Raw genomic sequence first — 25,495 nt, 5'->3', positions numbered from 1 at the left:
ATCTTTATCAAAACAGGAATTAGAAGAAAGGAAGAAAATTTTAGTCTTTTCCACCTATTTCTACATATGTGGAGCTTTGGCAAAATCATTTGGGAAAAAAGATCATAATTTGGGAAGAAAGATGATAAAGCCATAAGCATTTGCCATATTAGGGAACACAGAAAAGGCAATTATTCAATCCCTGCAACTGGAAGAACATACATCTCTCAAAAGATTTAATTCTATCTTTGAGGAGTAGATAGCATTAGAGGGAAGTTAAAACCTAACATCCCTGCACTAATCATTATGGAGAACAAGATGTCAAAAATCAGATCATCTTTCAAGGAAAAGAGATCCCGTGGTAACATGAAAGGCAGCCTCAGTGACTCAGGAGAGGTTTATTTAAGCAGGTAGAACAGAAGCTTAGTGAAGGGAGGTTTTTAAACTGTACAACTCTCACTAGCGGTAGTGGGATTTGAGCAGCAAAAAAATAGTGTATTAGGTGGAAAATGTATCCACTGATTCTCAAAGCAACAGTGAATCAGAGTAATGAGTTAAGTTACTCTCAGCAGGCCAAGGAGTAAATAAATATACTGTAAATTATACTCAAATGTAAAAAGGAACAAAAAGGACAGAAAGCAAAGGAATTAAAAGATATCACAAAAAAAGATAAATGCATTATTTTTGAGAAGGAGTCTATTTTCCATGGCTGGTATTGAATTTTTAATTCCGCTAGAATTATCTGACCGTGCCTCAGAATGGGTTACTGGTATGTCTATCAGACAAAAAGTCATTAGGTTTGTATGATTTTGTAGTTGTTTTCACTCAATACAATTTATAAGTAAATTCAGAAGTTGTGTATTAACTGAAAAACACTTTTTCTTACTAGATCTTACTTTACATGGATAAATTTCACTCTATTAATGGAAACAGGGAAAATAAAAAAAACCCAGACTCAGAAAGTTGAATCCCTTTGTTGTCAACTCTACACTAGTAGGACGTGCATTAGGTTTTGACTGAGACTAAGACCAAGCGCCTTATTTTCTTCTTTCCTGTAGGATTCCTGATAAGAGCAGGAACCATTTGAACATATGCGTTGACTGCTCAAGTGATCTTATAGAGACACAAACACATGGAATTACCCCTTCACTGACCTGGAAGCACCTAATGGGAAACAATTTAAAAAAAAAAAATCACAAAGGAGCCAAAGAATGTTATATTATCCCAACTTTTTTACAGAAGGCAGAAATCATGCCATTGCAGAGGCACACAACTTTTTGCAGTGTAGTCAGTGCAACACTAGCTATTTTTTGCTTGCTCTCCATCTAATACTGTCTTTTGTGATGACAAGCAGGATGCCTTACTTGCATATGCTGTTTGAAATATAAAAATAGTCATTAAATTTCAGTCAATTAAATTTTAATTGACTTGCTTTTGAAAAGGGTTAACAGATCTACTTCTCCTTTTATTTCTCTACCTTGAGAACAACCCAAAATACAATTTTTCAATAATCCTCTAAAATGTAATGACCAAATGTTATCCTTGGATACATTAGTGAAGAAGTTCTGTTAACTGGAATTGTTGCTTTGAGTGTGGTTTGACAGGGCATAGTAGAAATGACTCATCTGAAAGTATACAAATGTTTCTTTTGTGAAATGTGATCCTGCATAAATTTTTAAAAGGTCACATAATTATAATCTTTTAATAATACAAGATGAGATCCTGAGAAGCACTAAGTGCACTCAGTTCCCAGTACAGTCAACGGGTACTTGGCACACCACACCTCCGAGCAGAACGAGGCCCACACATAAGTACACTCATACATCCTATTCAGACTGCTGTCCCGAGACCGGAGGGTCCCTTGAACACCACTGTTATCCCAGCTTCTAGCAGATGCAGGGGAGAAAGAAACAGAACTCTCTGGAGCTTTCATCAGCATAGAAATGGGCAAATGAGGAGAAACGGGATTTAGATCTCTACCTTTTCCCACAGATCTCTGCAAAACAAACTCAATTGATATCACAAACCAAACAGTAAAGCAAATCAGAATGTCTATCTTTTGTTTGCCATGGCACAAGAACTGTTGAACAGAGGAAAAAAAACAAGCTGAGTTTAGCTCTATCAGCTGTTTCCTGGGGCTCGGACCTTCCTTCCTCCAAGGGGTGCCACTGCCTGCTTTGTTCTCTTGTCCAGCTGTTCCTCCGCTCCTTCAGCAATGGCCTTAACAGACCCTGCAGGAATGCAGGAACGGACCACAGAACACTCTTCGCACACGAGCGAGTAGGCCCTAGATGTAGAGAAGAACAACTGATCTGCCTCTGTCACTCACTTTACAATCTTCATTTTTCTCCCAAGAGCCACTGTGAGGAGGAATTGAGCGTAATTTAAATGAGTCACACAGAATTGCAGTTCCTCCACACGTTCTCACCACACGTTCATACAGTAACAAGAAGCCAGTTGATCAAACGAATAAGCAACTATCTGTTAAAAAAAGATAAAATAAAATCTAATTAGGACAAGGGACCCTTGAAAAGTCTCACAGAACAAAGATTTCGGCATATTGTTAATGCTTAGCAAAGGGAAGGACCTTATGATGGGATGGCCCATCATAAATTGATGGGCTACTGATTCAGAAGAACATAAGGAGTGTTCAGAGCACCAGGAAAAGATAATGAGAAAGACTGTATAGGAGCTTAGGAGGTACTGAATCCCACATGCTTACACAAAAATTCAAGACCAAAGTTTTTTTCATTTTCACATAGGGACATAATTTTAACAGGGAAAGCTGTCTGCCTTAAAAAGACCCACACAGATAAAAGCACGAAAGGGACAAAACAAACTTCTGCTATATTAGGGGAAAAAGGAAACAAAATTGCCTCTGGGTTCAAAGTCACCAACTCGACTAGTAAAAAAAAAAAATCCACCATCGGTTTTTACTCTTCTAAGCTTGGACATCAGTACTCATTGAAATCAAGGAAGTTGCACAAATGGAGGAGAAAGCCACCTCTGTGACAGCAAGGGCAGGATCCCTCTGTGCTCACACTTGGGGAGAGAAATAGACAGTTACAGCTTAGATTCACACTACATGAAAATCAAAGGGTTAAATGGCTTGAGGAAGGACAGTCCAGTAACGGGGCACCAATTTTAACTTTGGACTCTAGAGCATCTCCCTGCTTTTTCCCCCCTGTGATCACGCGTAAATCACTATCTTTGCCCCAGATCCCTATTGGAGATAGAACCTGCTAGCATCCCCACCTTGTGAAGTGTCATCAGAAGAAATATGCATTCATAGACAGTGAAGCAATCAGACATTATAGGGATGGAGCATACAGGACAAGCAGACCACTTGGTACAGGCTCATAACCACACAATTAGAATCCAAGAATTATCAGGGTTCTCTAGTCTTCCTGTAACATGATTTTCCCTTTAATTTCCCTTTAAATTTCTCCTGACCATTTCCCATCTATAATGCAGGAATAATAATACTTCACTTCAGAGATGTTTATGGTTTTATCATTTAATGACCACAGAATATTCCATAAACAATATTAATAAGGGAGAAAATTCTCCATGTACTTAGCTCTGTATATATTTTATGAAGCTCTTTATAATGAATGCAAATACAGTATCATAGCGCAACGCATAAGTGACATTTGCAAAAAGGGGACATCAAGGAGAAATTCTGTGTTCAGGGCCAGTGTGACTGAGGGAACAGGACTGCAAGGTGCCCTGAGAAGGGTATTGGCCCTCCAGTGTAGGTACAGCCCCTGTAGGTTAATGCGAATGACAATGAGGCCTGGATGGTCACTGTCTATCACTGAAATCCACGGGATTTCATCCACCTTATCTTTCAGGATTATGACTAATGTTGCAGGTACAATTCTTTTACATGTAAATCCAGGAAGATGGGTACTGGCTGATTCGGATGAAAGGCCCATACGGCCAGTTTACCGTCGGTGAATTGGCCAAAAAATGGACGCATAGAGAAGACTAATAGAACCTGGTGCGTACATTGATACTTCTCTACCACTTTCCTGGACTCCAACTGTTTGCAGTTCAAGGGCTTCCAGAAACAGAAATGGTTTCTCTCAACAAAGCTGTCTTCCATCAATCGTCCACTCTCCCCCTGAACCCAGATAAATTCTTAGACCCTATAAGTTCTTTTGCAAAGGAGTCCTGCAGCTTAACTACACATTGTGTTAAGAACCACCTCCACGTATTTTGAACCTGCTACCTTTCACTAGCAGATTTTAAACTTGAACAATGAGCAAAACCAAGCCCACAGTTTTCACGTGCTTGCATCTGTAATTTCAGGATTTTATTTTGTCTTCTTAAAAAAGCCATTATATGTTTGTTAACTGAAACTACTCATCACATGAAGTAGTTGGAATGTCACATGTGGCCCAATAAGAACAGAAGTACTACATTCCTCACCATCCCGTAGCTTACAGTTCCTGCAATACCACTTCTAGTCAAAACTGCCAAATCAACAGTTCAAAGAATTATATTGTCAGCCAAATCTTGCATTTGTTACCTGATAAAATAAAAATACCTTTGACAATGTTGAACCAACAAGTGGCCCACTAGATGATTTACCAAAGAGACCATTCCAGAATGTATATTATTTTTTATAATAAATCATGAGCCTAAAGAGACAAAGGGACTAAACAGTAATATTTAGCACTTACATAGCATTTTTCATATTCAAAGAGCTTAATTAAGCTTTCTACCAGCTCTAAGAACTTGATAAGGAATCTTATCTCTTGCTTTTTTACAGAACATGCTATAGCATTTATCTGTCAGATTAAACTGGATGAAGAACAAGGTTAAAAGTCATGCAAAGAGCTCTGATGCTATGTCTTAAAGGGCTCCAATGTCTTTTCCCAGATAGAAAAACGTGTCTCGTGTGGCATGCCCTGTGTAGGAAAAACATTTCATGGGACATATTGCAGTCTCATAATTTTAGATGACTACAGTATCCTTTCTGCCATCTCCAAAACTGCAGGAGGCAGAATGATCCCACAAAATCATTTTTGCTCCCTTCACTCTCATAATCACGGCATTCATAGTGGATAAGGTTGCATTCTGTAAAGTATATGTTTCGGAGATTAAAAAAATCTGAAATACTGGTCATGATGATGCACTTCATAACAACTGTGATTATCAAATTTTTTAAGAACAAAGTTCTGCTAGTAAAACATAATCAATTTTACATGTCATCCTTAAAAATGCATAAGCAGAATGGTGGTTTTGAGACTGTAAAATAGCAGCAAGTCACTTTAATCCTGAGCAAATGAAGGGCTGTCATTTTTCAAAGTGCAAAGGAAGAATAAATTTTTACAGAATCTTATCCAATAAGAACGCCATGTGATAATGACCAAAGGTCAACTGTAGAATAGCTTGCTGAGTTATTTTTTTATTTCACAAGTCTAAACGCTCCTCCCGCTTTTCAACTGCCTTGAAATTAAACTGCAAGTTTTAGGAACATCTAAATAGATTTCCTTCTGTTTTCCTAAGAAATAGAATCTTATAATAAACAAACATACAGGAGGGCAAAAGGACATTTTGAGTAAGATTTTAACCAAAACATGTTTTTCCTATAAAAATATTATGATGTCCTTCAAATATATAAAACATAGCACAGGAAAACTGTGAAGAAGCCTGAAACCTCTGAAGATATGAATGCACTTTTATATAAATACTACAAAAATATGTTTGTCTTATTTTGCACAGTTATTATGTCAATACTTAAGCTCTCTGGCTCACATGCATCTGCACAAAAGTACTTCATAATTTACATGAAACAGTTGTTTTGCACAAAAACCATACTCAGTAAGGGCAGAAAGTTCTTCCCGAAACAAACAGCAAATACGCACTGACTTCTGGAAAAATGGAATAAAATCCTCTATATTTTGATATGCAGAGGATATGAGGGTATAAACAAAAGAATATGCTCACTTTTCTCACGACCATTCTCAGGAAATTATCCAACTTTTTTGGATAAGGGCAGGAACATTTGACTCACATACATTTTGAGTTGTGAATTTTGAGTTGTACGAGAAAAAGTTGCAGGGACTTCAAGAAAAAGGATGCCAGGTCAAACTGTTCAAGTGGAGAAACTTGGGATGGAGGCTCCTCACTTCTGTCATATGCAAAAATAACTAGTTCCAGAATCAACCAAGTGAGTACATAACTAGACAAAACATTTTGCCTATGCAAAAGCCATCTTTGCAGGCTCTCGGTTTTTCCTTGTTGCCTATTTCAATTATGTAAGACAAAGAATATCAACATTTAAAAAGGCGTAATTTTAAGATACAATCTAGTTTATGCATGGTATGATCAATACATCAGAACAGACGCTACAGGCACGTTTGTACAAAGCACCATAATGATTATTTCCTGAAGTCCTGAATAATTACATTATCACTGGCAAGGAGTTTATTTCTGTTTCCAGTGATGTCAGTAAGAACTCTGCCTGGGTAAGTGTGCATATACACATTTCTAGGTAGATTACACAGGTACATGTATGTATCATGAGAAGATCCCATATAATCCATGTTTGTTTCATGAAGAAAAAATCCATGTTTGTTATAAGTAGCTTTCAACTGCCTTCTACTTCTTTTATTTCCAAGACTGTTATTGTTGAAACTTGTATATTTTAATTTTTTGTGAGTTCTCCATTCTAAAGCCAGCTAGCACTTCACAAGCACAAATCAGCACACCTTAGTGAAATTAAAATTTTCTAAACTCTGAAAATATTGCTGTACCAATTACTTACAACTATCTATATGTATGTTTAAAATAACATACACATCGAAAGCCAGATGTTTCTACTTGCTGCTTTAGCAATTGAAAAGAAAGAAGAAAACTCCGTCTGGGTATCCAACTCTTTCTAGACCTTTGTAAGGAGCATTCTTTCTGAAAGTAGGGTATTTTTATTTATAATAGGTACAGACAATTGGTATAGAGCACACAAATATTTCTCAAAAGGAGCATATGTAATGACAATACTTAAAAGATATCAAGGCTACTTCTTTAACTACATAAGTATTAAATCATCAGCTGCACAATGCTTTTTCTGCAGCATAAACACACATTACTTTTTAAGAAGACCACATTGAAGTCATCCATCTAAAATTCAAAAAACCTTACCACCCACAAAGAAAATAATTTTTGGCTGATAAACAGTACATAAACATTATAGTTTCATAGAAATCTTCACCGGAACTCATTAACTAGCTTATCACTTGTGCCATGTGATAACTAATCACCTAACAAGATTTACAAAAGGGATTTATGAATCCTCTAGCTGATGTATGGATGACGTGCATTTATTCATACATGAGAGGCTAGGAATTTTTTTGATGCTTTGAAAGCGGAACAAATCTAGCTTTAATGGCTTGTACACTCATGAGAGGTGTACAAAACTTTCAGAATGCATTGAAATACTTTATTTTTTGCAATCTCTAATGAAATAAATACACAGATAAATCCATATATTATATACTATTCAACCCTGTATAAGGAAGGATAAAAGTCATCACATGATGTTTCTACTTCCTAATATATAGCAAAAAAAGAGACATAGGAAAAAAAAAAAGGCAGAAAACTGCTGCTTTGTTTCACTGTCTATGATGTATTAAGAGACATTTTCATACCAGCATAGTTACAACCAAACACACGGAGAGGAACATTTTTTAAGCAGGTGCCTAAGATCAGATGTCTACTCCACGTTTGTTTACTTGGCTCCTCCTGATATATAAAAGGTATGGAAGAGTTTTCTATTTTAGTTTGCTTATTCACAAGGAAGATCTGAAGAACTAGAGAAATCATGAAAAGATTAGCACTCAAGAAGAAAAATCTGAATCACTGAGAGATTTTTAGACAGTTGTTGAAAAATCTTTAATTATTTTACTTTATCTTCAGCACCTATTTAGTTCATACCTGCAGAAAATAATTTGAAGGAAAGCGCTCTATTTTGAAAAAGGCACCATTCTGCTTCTTCATTTAAGAGTATAAGACTGAAAGAGGGTCTCCATACTCAGAATGAATACAATCTCATAATAAAAGTAGCTTTACTAAATACAAGGGTAGTTTGCATTGTAGAAATCTGTTCCGTGTGAGTAAACTGTTAAAATACGACCCAGAAAAGCATATTACTTTTTTTCCTCTGAAATGGTACTTCAGCAAAACAAGGAATTCAACAGTTGCTGCTACTCATATTTCTAAGATAAAAAACAAGAAATAAAATGAAAGATCAAACAACTCAAGCTCACAAGCTTTCGTTAGACAACAGAAAAAAGAAAAAAATAAAATCCAAGGGTTTTTTTTTTAATATATCATCTTACAGAAAGACCACAATAGATGCAATTTTTAAAATTATTTCTACCTTACATTTAACAAATAAACTATCTTAATTCTTCATAATATGTGTAAGACTGGCTAAGTAAAATTTATCTTAACAGATGAAATAAATTACCATTAACTGTACCAGACAGCTAAACCATGGTTTCATTTGGTACTAGAGATATTAGCTAATTACTTTCAGGCAGTAGAATGACTTATGAATATGATTAAAGCAAAGTTAGGCATTATTCTCATATGCAATAGAAGAATATTTTAAGTATGACATTGAAGAACCAGGCCATAAAAAAGGGTTACATGGTTACAAGGCTTTAAAGTCAGAATGCTGAAGAGATGAATGAAGTTCAATGTATTACAACATCCATCAAAACAGAAGGATTCTTTGCAAATGGATAAATAAATTAAAATGAAAAGGTTTTATGTTATAGATCAGTAGTATTTTCCCTATAATTAGTGACTGAAAATTGTAAGCTTTAAGTTGTCAGCTCAGATCATCTTCCTAGATCTAGAAACAGCTTTATGACGTTAGGCACTTCACTCAGATATACAGTACAATACAGATTTGTCCTAGACGAATATATTTTCTGCTTTAGCTTATAAAATTGCCCTTATAAAATTGTGTCCACAAAATAGTGCAACTGATTAAATTTATTTTAATAAATCTGTCTTGGAGCCATATATCTTTTTGAGTGAAAAAACCCAAACCTCTACAAATATCTTCTCTCAAGTTTTTTTTAAAGTGATAACAATTTGGTAGTCATACTCAAAAAGAATGCTATGATATAAACTTTCTGCCAATTTTAAGTCACAATGTAACTGTGATTTGTAAACAAAAATTTATTTAACTGCATCGTTTTTATTTTATTACAGGGGTAGATGGTGAAGCTTAATGCAACAAATTTTGTAAAGGTGTTTTTTGGTCTTCCTGTGTATGACATTACTGTAAATAATAGTAATATCTAGTTCTTATATAATGTCTTTTAGTAGTAGCTTTCAAATTACTCAAATAGGGTTAATTTATAGAAATGCAAAATAATACTGGGAATTATTATTCATTTAACTCCCTCATAGTTATGATACAGAAAATGGAAAAAAAAAAATCTTCTTTTTCTTCCTTCTCCTGTTTCAATTTCCTGTATGAATAAAACTGCCTTTAATAGAAATTCCTTGTAACACACTACAATCGTGTAGTATATTATTCATTGCAGTTTTTGCTCTGATAAAAGCACCCATATAACAGTGAATAGTGCTTCTAAAAACAGTGAACAACAACAGAAGAAAAATCATTGTAACAACTTGATGACTGTCATAGAAACTGAGGAGGAACAACCACCTTGTCTACTACTGCTTTGAGATTCTACCCTAATACAACAGAAGTGGTTAGACATTTCTAAATACACTCTTTCATTTTGTTTTTTTTTTTCTTCTGCCGAACCCCACATATTTACAAGTAGGAAAAACTGCCCTTGGACAAAATTATTTTTTCTGATCATAACAACTGCATGCATCTATAGCTTGCAAAGCACAGTAAGGTTTATAGCTTTGGGTTCGCTGATCAAAATGCCATCTTCACAAACAAAACAACATCCCCATTTCACATAAGTTCTATTTAAAAACCTGCCTTAGCTTTCACAGAAACTGTATTTTCATGTCTAAAACACAATGCAGTCTCATTTTTAAATTATTTCCTATCTAAAAATACATCAGTTTTCATATTTTCTTTCACCGAGAACTAAAAACACTCATAATACAAACTTTTTAAATTGCCAGAAAAAAATATATCCATCAAACTACAAATTACTGTATTAAGTAACAACGTCAAAAGACGTGTGTACTTCAAGCATAATGCAAAAGGTTACCAGCAGGTCCTCTCTCTTCTACTGAATTTGAAAGACTTGGGGAGTTTCACGTAAAGGCAGTTAGACCTGTGTATGATTTGCTTCCGTTTCTTCATATTCTTAGTGTATTTCAGACACATTCACTCATTATATACATCTTTAAGCTCCAGACACCTTGGGATAAATATGCTTTTTTCATAGTTAAGCTACCTGAATACATCTTTCTTGTGTAAACCTCATGGCATTACTACAAATCTGGGTTAGTTTGGGATGACCACAGGCACAGCTGAAGTGCTGCACAGTCTAATTCACATGGCAAAAACCAGTTGGTCATCCATCTCCTCTTCCTACACATGCACACAGGTATGTACATTTGCAAACTGCCATCAAGTCTGCTAACTTTTTCAGGAATTAATTTGTGGAGGGAGGAACGTTGGCAATGGTTTATTGTGCAGCACCATGAATACCTGCAGTACAATCAGTAGCATCACTTAAGAGTAATCTGGAAGAAATTGTATTCTTTTAGGAGCAAAAACTGAATACAGAAGGAGTCATCTTTGCTGCTCATTGAAGAAACAAGTAATCGGTTAAATCCCTGACTATGCACTATTGCTTAAGGCACAAAGCATCTGTGTTAGCCTCTCTAAAATGATTGGTTCAAGAGTTTATCTTAAGAGAAACAAGTCAAGTTGATTCTACTGTTTCTGTATTAAGAGATGTTATTTTACTACATATAGCATCTAAGAGAGTTAATTAACCAAATCTTCTTACCACCTGTCTCTTAGAATGAAATGACCACGTAAGGTCTTTAACAAAGAAAAATCCCAGGGAATTAAGTCTTGGACTCATAATGCACTAGAAATAGAACAGCTTCCCTTCCCACTGCCCATGTTCAATGAATTTGTACTCACCCTCTGAGTGATGCTTTTTCCCTCTTTGACTTGCACTGCCAATCCAAGATCAGACAGTCTGCAATTACCGTTATCATCCAGGAGGACATTTTCTGGTTTCATGTCCCGGTACACAATCTTGATGGAATGGAGATGCAGAATCCCACAGGTGATCTGAGCTGAGTAATAGATGACCCTGTTCATTTCCAAACCCCTTTCTCCCACATTATAGATGTGATACTTCAGATCCCCTCCATTCATGAGGCTCATGACAAGACACAGATGGCTTTTGCTCTCATAGGCATAAGCTAGTGTAACTATGAAAGGGCTGTTGACCTTCTCCAGGATCTCTTTCTCCAGTAGTGCCATCTTCTCTCCACTTTTCTTTTTCAACCTTTTCTTATCCAGCTTCTTGCAGGCATACATCTTGCCAGTATTTTTCACCTGGATGGCACAAACCTAGGGAAGCAAGATGCATGAGGAAAGGTAATGAAGGAATTTTACACATACAGACTGGAGTATCAAGGGCAATAATAGGCAGGAACTGGGGAATAACAGATGCCTATTAGTAGCTGCTGATGCTAACTTCTGTGGCAGAGCATATTAGCAGAGAAAATAAGGAAAAAACCAAGCATACAATCTGTTCTGTTCCAGACCAGTATATGGCGGACCTTATGCAAAGTTCTTGAGGACACCATTAGTAGACATGCATTAGCAAATAAAATGAACAAGGACCCATTCTCTGACTATGAGAGTAAGTGGCATATACAGCTTGCATCTGTATAGCTAAACTCTCTTCCATCTCAAAAAAAGGTAGCCTTATTCATGCTCTGTCTTGGGAACAGATCCTGATCTGTGCTATTCCCTAAACTACACCTAGGAATTATCTGGGAGTGTGTGAGCTAGCACAGGCTAAAACGGTGCCAAGGAGCAGACTAATAATTAACTATACGGACAGTCATGCAAGCTTTTGTAAAGAAGCCTGCTTTTTTACTAGCATAGATACAGAATATAAAAATTTTAGAGTAGCTCTTGACTAACAGGCATCTGGAGCCTGTATCACAGTACAGATAACAAACACAGACTAATTTCTGGGAAATGGACAACCTGAAGGAGGAAGTTTTGCAAAACCTTAGACAATTTCTTAATCCATTGCCAAGTTTCCCTTTGCAAACCCACCTGCTGGTCTTGAAAGGGGATGACCCACATCCTTAAAACTACAGCTCTTACCTCTCCGAAGCCACCTTTGCCCAGCACTCGGAACTCATAGAAGTATTTCTCAGTTACCGGCTGCTTCTCAAAAACTTTCCATTGGAGGAATTTGTCATAGAAGGGGCTGGTTTGGAAGTCCTGGAAGGGCTTGCCTTTAAGGAAGAGTTTGGTTTCCTCCTTGGCCAGCTGCATGATGTTCTCATAGTCTTTCGCAGTAGCTGCCTGGCATTTGCTGGCCAAGTCAGAGCTCATGAAAGCCAGATAGTTTTTGGAGCCTGCCTTAAGAAAATTGGTGATCATATTCTCCATGGTACTGCTCTTGACATTGTCCTCTGCCAACTCCCAGTTTGACACCTCATCCAGGAAGTCCCTAGCTACCAAATATTCTGACACTGTCTCCAAGAAGTCTCTGAAGATTTTCTTGCCAATGGGCTGCTGCTCACAGATGCTGTCATAATCAGCAACAATGGACTGTCTAACCTCACTGCATTGATCAATCCTGGGCAGTGAGAGGCTCTTACGTCTTTTCTGCATCTCCTTGGTGTCTCCATCACCACTCTTCCTTGCCTGCAGATAGGCTGTGTTGGCAATCAGGTTGTCAAGCCCCCCCATGTCACACATCTTGACAAGCTCTTGGGGTGGCAGAGCCTGGTTGAGACAAAACGAGTAACGGGCCCAAGTGCTGTGCTGTAGCTGCCCTGCACTTCTCCCTGCTCGTGATGTGTGGGGGCTTCTGAAAAACACCAGTGAGACTAACTGCTTTTGCATTAAATACCTCTGAAGGATTTTCACTAAGTATCTTTAGGTATATGCACCATTTGTGGAAAGTGACTGGTAAGAGGTTTCTCTGTAAGGAGCTTTGAGTTTGCTATGTATAGCTGAAGGATGACATCCTAGGCAAACCTTCTCACTGGCAGCACCAAACGCACACAGTTCAGCTAGTGTTTTTCAGAACGGGCCCTGATAACCTTTAAATGTACCAAGATTCCCTCTACATGCACTGTCCCTGGCTGCTGAGAACATGCAGAGATTCCTGTCTGCAATACATGCACACTCCAAACTCAGCGGCACTCTGGCCACAGTTAATAGGACAGCCTCGTATCTCCCTCGCTCGACACAGAGAACACCAATGTACTAAGATTACACAAGTTGGGATCTGGTTTTATAAAAAGCTTTTATCAAAAATCTGCCATGCCTGAAACAGAAGTTGACACAGACAAACGTGAGTCATTGAGCTTTAAATTATCACACAGTTCAGTGCTTTGAGCATCCATACTTCCAAAACTCAAGTTATGCTCAACATCAATGACTCTGAGCTCCACAGACACTTCATGCAAACCTTGATGCCTCATGTGGCTCTGCCTAAGCAGATTACATGCAGAGGCTAAGACCTGCTGCTGGCCTAAAAATAATGATCCCTATATACCAAACAACATAATAGTTCTGACTTCATCTCCTACCCACAGAAAAAGGAAGAACACTTCAAATGACCAGTTAAATGTTGCCAAGACACTTCCATATGTTATGTGGCCTCAGTTTATTTTCCCTGCTGAGCTTTATGACAGTAAGTGGCAGGATGAGAAGGTGGCAACAGCGTATGGCTGAGGTGGCATCAACAAAGGGACAAAGCTGATTATAATGAAGTGAAGGCAAATTCCACCTGACTTCACTCACTGCCTGGTAGGCACCAGGTACGCTGTGCCCCATTTTTTTCCCAAAAGAATAAAAATCATGTGTGGCACTTGCTAGGCTAAGCCGCCTTCTGCTGTGGGGTCATGTGATTTGGCTGCTAAAACTTTCTTTAAGGATGGTATTACGGGAATAGGAAAAGCAGTTCCATGATTCTTCGTAGCAATGGAGTCAAGCTGTACTCTTGAGGTCAAGGTCAAGTTTCCTTTTCTCTTTCTTTACTCTTGGAGCAAGCTGAAGAGCTGAATCATAAACGCTAAACATTAGGAGTAACAACAGGCACCTCTCAGACTCCCCACAGTAAGTGCTGAGTCCTTCTTGGCTGCTTTTTGTCACTCTACTACTATGCAGTATTTTGTTTTTACATGCTTAATCCTGTCCGCGTTGAATACATTTGATATATAACTCATGCTGCTACTCTACAAAATCACGTTAGAGATGTGATTGTTTTTCTAGCTGTGATTGAGAGGGCCATCCATCACAAACTGCTATGAGTGCACGAGAACACGGTGTACTCTAAAGCATAGTATTTGAAAGTTTCGCTTGTGCAGCAATTGCTAATTCTGCCAGGTGAATGCAAGCACGGGGCAGGAGAAGGTTACATAAAGGGCTAAATAATGCAGCCAGCAGAGTAAGCAAAACTGAAAAAAGTCCAAGAAAGAAATGTGGAATTCTGCTGGTGGCTTTCCTGAAAATGGTGCCCACAGCAACATAATCCTATAATATTCTGGGTACAGAAAGGCAAGGAAGAGGTAATAAAAGCTTTAATTTCAGGTCCTAAAATTCAGCAGGGTCTTTTTTACGTTTAGCAAGACTGCCACCACAGCTCAAACAGTAGCAGTACGAATGGCCGGTAGTTGGGGACCTTTGTGAACTCAAGCTTACACCAGCTATTGATATATTCATGTCTAAGCAAATCAAGAAAATACCTAATGTTTATGGTATCTGCATAAGAAAAGACACATTCACAGCTCCAAAAATCATTCTGCTCTGTTAACTAGAATCTCTTCTGATTTCTCGGAACATAAGCTTTCTCTAAAAGAACATACCTTCATAAAAAGCAAAGTGAAACAATATGATCTTTGGACACATATTCATTACTCCAGTCACTTTTGAGAGAATACTCTAGCTAGATTTGCTGAATTATCCAAATCTGCCCAACATTTACTAAACAGTGGAGAAAAGTAGATCAGCATTAATCTATTAGTCGATAATGGCTGTTTAAGTTAATGTTACCTACTCATAAAACAGTATGTTTGGGTGGAAGCAAAATTGATTTATTTTGCATGTACAAGAGGTGAACAAATTCAGGACTAAAAATGGGTACTTATTAAGAACTACGCTAATGGAATATCAGGGTATGATTTGGAACAGAAGAAAATTTCTCTGGTGCAAAGCTCATAGAAAGACTGGGGCTTAAGCTAATCTTCTCTAAATCACAGAGGAAATATGTAGGACTTAAAATTCATTACCTTATATTCTACGTGAATTACTGGTGAACAAGATACTTTTAATACACAAATAGATATACACAAATATTAGCTGCTTTGATGTCAACATTAACCTTTCTAATACCTCATTTGTGTTTACACCTGTTTGAGCCAATACTTTGGAAAACTCTTCTACAATTATAATTCTCAGCTACGCTTGTCATGCACGTGACGTGAACTGAAAGCAGGGTGAAAGTTACTTTGGTACTTCCCATATTTACCTATAAACCAAAGCAAAATGAAGAAAGAATTCCTCTGATGGGACAAGATAGAATTAATAAAGGTTAGAGGATGGAGCCTGGGACCAAATTCTGGCAGAGAAAAGAGGTGATGGATAAGATATAGTTTAACTTTGACAACTAAAAATTATTTCTACATCCAGCTAGATTTTCTTTTGCAAACATTGTAGGAAGAATCCTTTTACACAAACAGAAATACTCCACAACAATGTAAATGCTATAGGCACTTCATTACTACTGTTAACCTATTTTATATTTGTTTTCAATTTTAAGACAGACATCATGTGGGATAATAACAACCGATGTGATATACCGTAACAGTGACAGAGGATTTTTTTGATCTCAGTGTGTAATGAGACAAAAGCTAGATTTAAAAAATTCAAAACATTTTAAAAACAAGATTACAAGTATTAAACACAGTAAACTGCATGTATGCTTGACGATACGAAGATTGTCATTGAAACTACTTTATACAGTGAAGATAAACCGCTTTAAATATACTTAAAATAAACAGAACTAGATAGAAATATATCTGCTGGGAAATGCATTAATCTTAAACATTTAAGATGATAATTCTGAAGTAAACAATGATATGCATATAATATTGCTTCCATTCCACCCAGGTTTATTAACAATTTTATTAAGCCTGAATTTGTTACAGACTTAAAGCAGTAATTCAACCTCTCTATTACATATATTAAAAAAAACCTCACAGCATATGTTCAGATTAATAGCAATTACTTCGGATATTTAGGGAAAAGACAAAGTCAGAGGCAAGCACTTAAATATTTGTAAGAAGAAAAAAAAAAAATCACGATTCATATAAAAAAGAGGATATACTGAGGATTTCCACAAAAATGAAACAATGCTTCCTCCCACTTCCAAAACATTGTAACCCATAAAATTATGATGAAGAAATTTCTATTAACTGAATTTTTAGGAAACCACAATTTAACATTTTTCTCTAGATTTAGTTAGTACCTGCTTTCCTTGGGATATTTAAGTTATCAGTTTTGTTTGCTTTCTATGTTAGTCAGCTAACCAGCGAGATTGTTTACACCCCTAGTTAACTGATATCAAATACATGTCTTTTCACCAAAAGTCTCTGGATTAAAAATACATGTCTCCATGATCTTTAACAGAAATATAAATAAAAGAATTATTAATGTGGTTAAATTTTAATACTATGGTTGTAGAAATCATGTATAGAATATAATACAGCAACAGACTTAGAGATACAACAAAACAAAATTTTCTAAAGTTATAAAGAAAACCTAAATTAGAAATGTTTACTATAGTGTGATGGAAAAAGCACATAGCAAATGCTTTACACACTATTCATTTTAGATTAAAAAACAGAATCCTTTAAAAAACTCACCAACTGTGGTTTTGTATACAATATTACTTAGAAAACAAACTCTTTATCCTGACAGTAAACTATGCAGCGTATCAGACTTACAGGTAAGGTCGTCCTTCCAAATTAATTCATTTATCTATGCAAAAACATTAAATAAATTGTATTTAGACTATAATCTGCACCACCACTGTGCTCTGATACAGGTAAAACGCAAATCGTAACAGATACATTTGTTAATGTAGTGTCTCTTTTTTCAATTGTGGAAATATCTGCAGTAAGACTGACCATTGCCTCCTCGTACAGCAAAGAGCATACAACAAAACCACACTGATCTTGTAGCAGATAAACTAAAAAAAATCACGCCATGATTGACATGTTCCATTCTTTTGTATGAGCACATGGCATAAGACATACACTATTTCAACAAGTTCAACAGAAAAAAAACTTCCAGTTTTTTTATTTGCCTATTCTCTGGACTACCCAGTCCTGCTGGCAGAGGGGACATCGATTATTCTGTTTCACCCACAAGGACATGCAGCAATTGTGGAAGGAATGATTGCATTCTCCCCAAACCACTGAAAGAGAAGAAAGAACATGTTCCAGTCACACTCAGCTGTCCAATCAACACCTACAGCAAGGTCCAAGCTATCATTCTCAGATGTTTATAACCACTGCAAGCTTTAGAGACAAAATGGGTTATCACTGATTTATCCACTGAGATTGGATTATTATGGTCATTCTGATGATAGTCAGTTCTGTCACCAATCCTTTTACTTATTTCCAATTATGAAAAAAGAAATGCATATATTCTCACATTCTTGTATAAAGTGACACAGTTTTGTGAATGTATAAACGCATTTATCAGTTCTGTCCAGGAAATAAGCGCAACTAAGTTCTTCACTTTATCTTCCCCAGTACCAAAATATAGCCAATGCACTACTGACTGGCTATCACACAAGAGCAGATCACCAAATTCTCATCTGACATGCAGTGTTTAAACCTAAACGTATGATATCAAGGAGGCACATCTGACACAGTACATAGCCTCAAAACGGGATCTTAGATGAGAAGTTATTCACAGGCTACAATTCTTTCAACACAACAAAAACGGTTATCTATTGTCCATCTACTCCTGAATAGTATTAGTTACTCTGCTTCTTTCCCTTATTAGTTCACATTTTCCGTATTGGAATACAAAGGTACCAATCAAAGGAGTGTTGTAAATTACGCTTTTTTTTCTCTCTGACTATCTTAAATAAGACACTTAGGAAGCCAATTAAGATATGTGGAACAGGAAATTCCTGTTCTCATTAAAACAATCATCAAAAACAACAGCAGATTAAGTTTGAGACAATATACTTCAAAACAGAAAGAACAAGGGCATGGAAAGGTTTACCACTGGTTGACTTAAAGGTTTAAAACAAACTCCTTGAGACAATTTTCACTATTTCTGATTTAAATATATTGGAATTAAGTTAAGATTTGCTTTTGCATACATTGGTATGCAATTGAAAGTATGTTTATGCTTAAACAGCATTATAGCAAACACAAGTGATTCCACTTTTTCAAATGAAAAGTGAACAAACAAGCAATTGCCTCCACTAAGTCTGAATCAAGACTGGGAAAAACACCGCTTTCTAACCCAGACGCATTTATTTCTGAACAGAGGATTTTTATTGGTATTTTCATTGTGTCTTCTGGCGTGCATCTCAGAAAGAAAAAAAGTAGCCTTTTCCTACCCACTTCAAAAGTGTACATTATCATATCCTCAATTATGCTCAGGGTGAGAGAAACTTAAACCTCTCAGTTGCCTATGTGTTGACTGCAAATTTGAAGCTGTTTTGTTCTACAGCATGTCTGAAGTGAAAACTAATTTTATTAGTGCTCAAAAATAAAGCACAAAGTATTACTAACGTAAAAAGATGACACAATGTAGAACAAAACACCAGTTTACTTTTGAGCATTAATAAAATCAGTATTCCCTTCAAACTTTAAAATGCACCCTACTGAGAGAAGCTTCAATTGAAAAACAAGCGAATGAAATCATTACATACCAACACAATCTTCTTGTTTGTTTTCAGCTTGACATCTAAGACAGGCATCTAAAAGTAAACAAGAACAAGACTCAATGTGATTCTCAGGATTCCATCTTAAGAATAGGTTTGTCAGAGGAAAGTATGAACTCTAAAACCAATTTAAAAAGGTAGAAATCCCAAGTTTTGATCTCTAGTTCAGCCCTTTAACATTAAATAACCCCCCCTAAATTTTAAAACAGTGTGCATGACAATGAAATATGTATCTGAAAGAGATCAGAAGGACTATAAACTGTCCAACAAGTTTTGTTTATTTTCCATTGCTTTGGTATTTTCATAACTTCTGCTGAAAAAAAGCCTTCTCCATTTTGTAGATATAACAACCAGCCGATTTGTGCCAAGGCACTCAGGCATATTAAGACCAGAGCAAGCACAAAGCCAAACCCTAATTACAGGACTTTGTTTTTCAGATGTCAGCATCTCCTTTTAAGGAAATCATTCACAATTTTGATTTTTTTAGGCTGTACATCTCTCACCACAACCCCCACCTCCTACACTTTTTATAAAGTAGTTTTCCTTAATAAGTACCTGCCTGTAATTTTCACAAGAGTCACATACACATGCAAACTTATTGGTCAATTTGATAATATAAATGAATAGATAAACATGGAACAATATCTAATTAAAAATATGTATCATCTTTATGCACTCCAGTCTGTGGCTATAGGACTGGATGGCAGGTTCAGGACTCAGTAAGATACAGAAATGACAACTTTCAGGCTTAGTACTGTGCCACACACATACAGTGGAAAAATGCCTTTGGTTCTCCTTTGCCCCAACATCGGCTGCCACAGACATATGTGCACATACCATGCATAACAGAAAGTGTTCAACAATTATGGGAGCAAACACATAGTCATCTCCAAAGAAAAGGTAATAGTTTAAAAAAAAGTGTCCTGCAGGTTGGATCTGGCCTACATGTCACTAGTTGGACTATATTTTCCTAAAAGACAGAAACATAATTGCTACAGGAATTTAGATTTGAGTATTTTTGCTTTCTCTGCCAGATATGACCGGTACTTCTATTTTAGATTCATCTGCCCACACATTCCTTATTTTCTCAGGTAATAAAGAACACAGAGGACCCAAACTCTGAAACAGTTGCCCTTTCCTCACTGAGATAAAAGTAAGGCAGTAAATAAAGTTTCCTCTTGTCTGTTCCTATAACTTTTACTTCCACAGCATTTAAGGGCCAAGCTGCGGGGAAGATTCAGCCAAACTGCTTCAACTTGTATCATGGTACATCAAAGCAAACTGATCTGGGGTCACCCCGATATGCAGGGCAGTAAGCTGTGGCAGGCTAGGAGTCACTATAAAAGCAGCTTTCCTATCCTAGCCCTAGATTTGCAATTTGAGACAAGAGAAGCAGCACAGAGAGCTGAGGACAGAAATCACTGCGACCATACCAAGGTAAACTGTCCTCACTCCTGCATCATAATCCTAAAGGTGTCAATCTGAAAGGTTAAGCAAATCTAATCCAGGACTCCTGCAATCGTGCCCTTCCCAGCTAACACCTGCATTTTTGCTTCTTTCCCTTGTGCTTCTGCAATCCTTGAAGACCACGTTGGTTCAAGGAGTTAAATGAGTAGAAAATTAAGCCAGCTAACACTTCCCTCCCTTGCAAAAATCAAACAAACTTTCAACAAGTGCCAGCTTTAAGTCTGGCACTGCCTCCAACCTAAGGTTACTGCAGACGCAGTGGCTCTACAGGAGCCAGACCGGGTCTGGCAGGGTCAACATGCAATTGCTACACTGAAGTCGGTAATGATTAAGTTTCACGTTCTAACAATGCCGTCTGTTCTCAAAAAAATGGTTACCAGATTTTTCTGCTAGTTTCAGATGAAAAGCACTCTCTTGGTCTAGTTACGAAAAATTATAACTGAACTTTTTTTTTTTAACTTTAATAAAAGCTCTGGGTAAGATTTCATTCATTTAAGACTTTTTTATAGTGCCCTGTAACAGACTAGCTAGAACAGGGAAATACCTTCTTAAAATTATGGCTTACACGGCAGATGAAGCCAATTTCATATTTCCAGGGTGGTCTCTGTTCACCATATAAAAGCAGACAGTCTTCAACACATGCTTATGCAAAAGGTGACTCTCCCACCACTTCAATCTGGGCTGCATCTTTTTTCCCCTAGTACACCTTTTTGCCTTTTCTGTTCCACAGAACATTCTCAGTAAAAAACATGTATGAGAAATGACAGCATTGCCTATTTTGTCTCATTTCTGTTACGCCAAAACCTGCAGTATCATGGTTCTGGACCTACAAAAGCAAGGTGCTCTGGAGGGAATCTTGGGTCATTTGTCCTGCCAGACTGTACCAGGCCCAACTGAGAGGACACTTACGCATAGGATGACTCAACACAATAGTAAAAATTGGATATAGACATACAGTAGAGGAAGAATTTAAAGAATTTTCAAAGATCTAAGATAAATATCGTATTTGTAAAAGATGTCAGAAAACAGTAGTAACGCCAGACAACGATGAGGCTGCTCTCAAAGAGCTTCTCCACATTTCAAAACCCTCTTAGTAGCCCACTTACTTTTCTCTAGATTTTTCGGTACACTCACGTGTGTTAAACTGCACTAGCAATTAGAAGGCTTGGGGAGAAGTGTTAGAGACTCTGGATTAACAGATTTGGAAAATGAATTTATATCCACAACTGCTTCTTCAAAAAAAAAAAACCACCACCAGCAGCGTGACACATCTAGCACTTTGGTCAGCTCGGCTACAGCTCGCTGCTTGCAGAGTTTGCCAACAGACTCCACGAAGAAGGCGCCTCTGCAAAGGACGGGGACGGCAGGAGAGCAGCCCGCCTCCGGGCCCCGGCACAAGCTCGGCCCGCCTGACGCGCGCCCCTCCCCACGCTGACAGGAGCGGGGCAGAAGCCCCGCAGGCGCTCCGGCCCCCCCGCAGGGGCGGGCTGCCCAAGGCCGGCCAGGGCAGCGGGGCCTGGCGGGGCCGGGGGAGACGCTCCCCCACCGGCGCGTGCAGCCCGGCGTGACCGCACGGGCCTGCCCTCCCGCCCGGCACCCTCGAGCGCTCTGGCCCAGCCCCCTCGGGGTGGCTGCCGCAGGGACACCGAGGGCCGCAGGCCCTCCTCTTCTTTAGGAGAAGGCGCGGAAGAGGAAGAGGAGGCGCGGCGGCGGCAGCCCCCCCCTTCTGCCGGAAACCGCGTCTCTCTCCTCCGCCCGCCGTGCGAGGGGAGGAGGGCACGGCGGCGGGGCACCCCTCTGGCCCCGCAGCGGAGGCGGCGGCCATGGCGGCCGGGGCCTGCCGGCCGGCGCTTACCCATGACCTGCACCCGGCAAATGGCGCAGGTGTCGCACTCCACGTCCCAGCTCCACATGGCCACCGCGTTCCACTTCTTCAGCGAGAACATCTTGTCGGGGGCGCCCGCCTTGGAGCCCGCAGAGCCCGGGTGCGAGTGGGGGGCGCCCGGCTCGTCCCCGTCCTCCACATCGGCCATGGCGGAGGGGCGGGGACGCGGCGGCGGAGCCTGGTGGGCGGCAGCGCGGGGCTGCAGCGCCACCCCGCGCCGGCAGCAGGCGCGGCCCGGCCCGGCCCTGCCGGGAGCGGCGGGCCCGCCGGCGTTGTCCTGCGCGAAGGCCGCGCTGCCGGCGCTAACGGTCGCGCTCAGGCAGGGCAGCCGCGGTGGGCGCGGGCGCTCCACAACAGGCCTCGATCCCCGTCGCGGTGAGGGAGAGGGGGCCGCGGTGGCCTGTTGGAGCCGGGCTCCGCAGCAAGGAAGCTGAAAAAAAATGTAGTTAAAAGCGGCGATCAGCCCCCAGAGTCGCCTGTTCATCAGTTTGCTGCGGGGCGAGACCCAGACTGCCACGGGACACGTGTGGGGCGGGTGCACTGAAGAAAAGGGTGATGGCTGTCCAGTCACGGCTTCCTGCTCTACTCTTTTTTGTGCCTTACCGTTTCAGCAAAGCGATACAATTCAAAATTCGTTGCGAGGACGCGTGTCTGCCAACACAGGGCAGAGAGCAGGGAGCCAAGCTGGGGAGCCAGCCCCTGCTGCTCCGCCGACGCCTCGGGAAGCGGTGGTCCCGTGTTCGTGATGTGCATGTGGACAGTTTTCTTGGCGGCGCCCTGAGGATGACAACTGTGGGATGATCCAGCAGCGGGAGGCTGACTAGGCAAGGTAGCCTACACCACCAGCCCAAACGCTTCCCGAAACCGCCACGTACTCTCCCAGCCCCATCAGCCCACAGCATTATTCACTGATGTGAAATTGCAACATTCCTTAACATTCAATTTCTGTATTATAGGAACAATGAAAAATAGAAATATTTCATTATATACACATTAGGAAAATTCCTCTGGTGAAAATACCACAAATATCTTACGTTCAAAGTTCTCAAAGTCTACAGTCTCTAAAGCTAAGTCTTATTAGACAGCAGTAATCCTTCATGTAAGTGCTCAATTAAATATGGGTACTTTGTAATATCAGAGTAGGATAGTCTGAATTTACTTCGTAATTTATCAGCTGGAATTTGTGAGAGGACAAAAAAAAAAATCAGCAGAACATAGGTAAGAGTTGTGAAGCACTAGTGAACTAAAAAGCTAACGGAATTTTGAAGGGGCTGATGACATTCAAAAATAAAATATTGACATATACAACTACATACATCTTAAAAAATTGGAGCTTCAAAGTGTGGGTAAGAAAAGCTAAACAATATACATCATTATTTTAAAAGATAAAAGAAACTTGGATTTCTTTTCTAATCTTTACCCAAATACAAGTATACAAACTTGACTTTTCCAATATAGTGCCCTGTCTCTTTAAGCCTATTCAAGGTAAGTTTGTTAAATAATGTTGATATTCACATACGACTTAAAGTTTAAAAGATACCATGTTCTATGTAAAGTTAGGACAAAGAAATTAATGGAAGTTGTAAGAGTTAAAGTTAGAAACAGTTAGAAACAGTTTCTTTTTCTTTTCTCAAGACTTACCAGTATTTCATCTGCACAAAAGTTCTCCTATCACATTGCCAAATAGATCAACTACATTCGTAGTACCTGGTTGTGCCCAACACAAATCATTTTCTTGGCAGCTTTAGATACATATACAGCACACACTTTTGCATGTAGTCTAGGCCATTTCTACGGAGGTATACCCTAAAACAATAACATACCCCATCATACACCTTGAACAGGAAGGATCAACCAGATATTACAGATGCGCATGGACCACACTGGTTCACCTTAGCTTATCCACAAAGCGAAAAACTAAAGGCAAAAGTCTTCTCTAGCCCTGGATCTGATGCTTGCGTGTGCAGGCACACACACGCACCCCTCTCCCCCCCTTTAATTTCTGATTAGTTCATTGCAATTTATCAAGTCTCTGACCACACTGAAATCTCAGTATGTCCACATTGGTTTTGGTGGTTGGGCTCAACTTTGAGCATCAGTTTGCAAAGCCAAATGACTCCAGACAATCATGCTTACATTGCTGGTTGACGCAAGATCTTAAATATAAGTCAGTTCCCACTGTACTGTAGAAAAATCAGTTGATTCTCTATTCACTAACACAGTATCAGGAAAGTCATACCAACTGGAGTACTTACCTTCACTGTTCTGTACTAGTACCGGTCCAGTTCTGGTTCTATATCAGATTGTGGTGCTAAACTTTAAAAACCAGGCTGGATTACTGCTTACTAACTTGAGAAATTGTTTCTCTCTCTACCACTTTAAACAAATAGTATCTGTGCTCAACAGAAACGCTGCCAAGTTGAGGTTTCAAAATACTAACTTTTTGTTTTTACCAACTTTCCTTCAATAACAGTTGCTGCTGATTGTCACAGCTGGATTACATATAATTATAAAGGCACAGGAATAATGATGTGTAAGAATATGGTATAAATAAGAGTAAAAAATGAGGTATTTTAAAGGAAGGGAAGGGCAGAGACAGAAACTGCATTTCTTAATCCCCTTTTACTATTCAAAGTATCATTCCATTCAGAAATGTAGTTTTCCTTGTAACAGAAATAACTATAATTTATCTCCGTGTAATTCAGCTCTTAAATGGTAACAACAATAAAGTAATACGTACAAAATCAATGTGAATTTTAAATTTCATTAGAGAAAAAGTAATTTTGGATAACTTAAATGTCGTGATCCCTAATCAAGCCCAGATTTTCTTGACGTTGAAAAACTAGAGAATCTTTATTTGTAGAACTTTTAATACTTTAAATTGGAACAGTTCCTACCTTCAGTTACGTTGAATATAATCAATGGTTAAAACTCACGCTGGTTGGATGCTCTAAACAAACTTATTTTTTGCTTGCCTAGTGTAGCAGACAACAACAGAGTTCAAGTTGCTGAGAAGGAA

The 25,495-nt window shown here is 38.7% G+C and overlaps 2 protein-coding genes across 6 annotated transcripts in view; both read right to left on the bottom strand.

The window, feature by feature from the left end:
• Positions 1 to 15,237, bottom strand: part of GRK7 (G protein-coupled receptor kinase 7) — a 33,002-nt gene extending 17,765 nt beyond the window's left edge. For 3 of the 4 annotated variants that reach the window (XR_012674851.1, XM_075158299.1, XM_075158300.1), the window contains exons 1-2: positions 12,302 to 15,237; positions 11,093 to 11,530 (exon numbers count right to left, since the gene is read on the bottom strand). Coding sequence is in view for 3 of the 4 variants with exons in the window: in XM_075158299.1 (XP_075014400.1) it covers positions 11,093 to 11,530; positions 12,302 to 13,051 (1,188 nt within the window). In the remaining variant the exon portion in view is untranslated. Of the gene's footprint in view, positions 1 to 1,157; positions 1,976 to 11,092; positions 11,531 to 12,301 lie in introns of those variants that run through there. The other variant, XM_075158301.1, reaches the window with a different exon arrangement.
• Positions 15,238 to 15,916: 679 nt separating this feature from the next.
• On the bottom strand, positions 15,917 to 22,684 carry RNF7 (ring finger protein 7). 2 transcript variants are annotated; one of them, XM_075158307.1, is made up of 3 exons: positions 22,447 to 22,684; positions 19,113 to 19,160; positions 15,917 to 17,633 (listed from the first exon to the last, which is right to left on the bottom strand). In XM_075158307.1, the coding sequence occupies exons 1-3, from the start codon at positions 22,622 to 22,624 to the stop codon at positions 17,515 to 17,517; spliced, it is 345 nt and encodes a 114-aa protein (XP_075014408.1). In that variant the 5' UTR covers positions 22,625 to 22,684; the 3' UTR covers positions 15,917 to 17,514. The 2 variants fall into 2 exon arrangements, with proteins under 2 accessions (XP_075014408.1, XP_075014409.1); XM_075158308.1 differs by having other exon boundaries at positions 22,454 to 22,663.
• Between the last annotated feature and the right edge of the window lie 2,811 nt (positions 22,685 to 25,495).

The sequence above is a fragment of the Calonectris borealis genome, chromosome 9 (genome assembly GCF_964195595.1).
Source record: "Calonectris borealis chromosome 9, bCalBor7.hap1.2, whole genome shotgun sequence".
In the NCBI taxonomy this organism is placed as follows: domain Eukaryota; kingdom Metazoa; phylum Chordata; class Aves; order Procellariiformes; family Procellariidae; genus Calonectris; species Calonectris borealis.
This window is presented reverse-complemented; position numbering and strand designations above follow the sequence as displayed.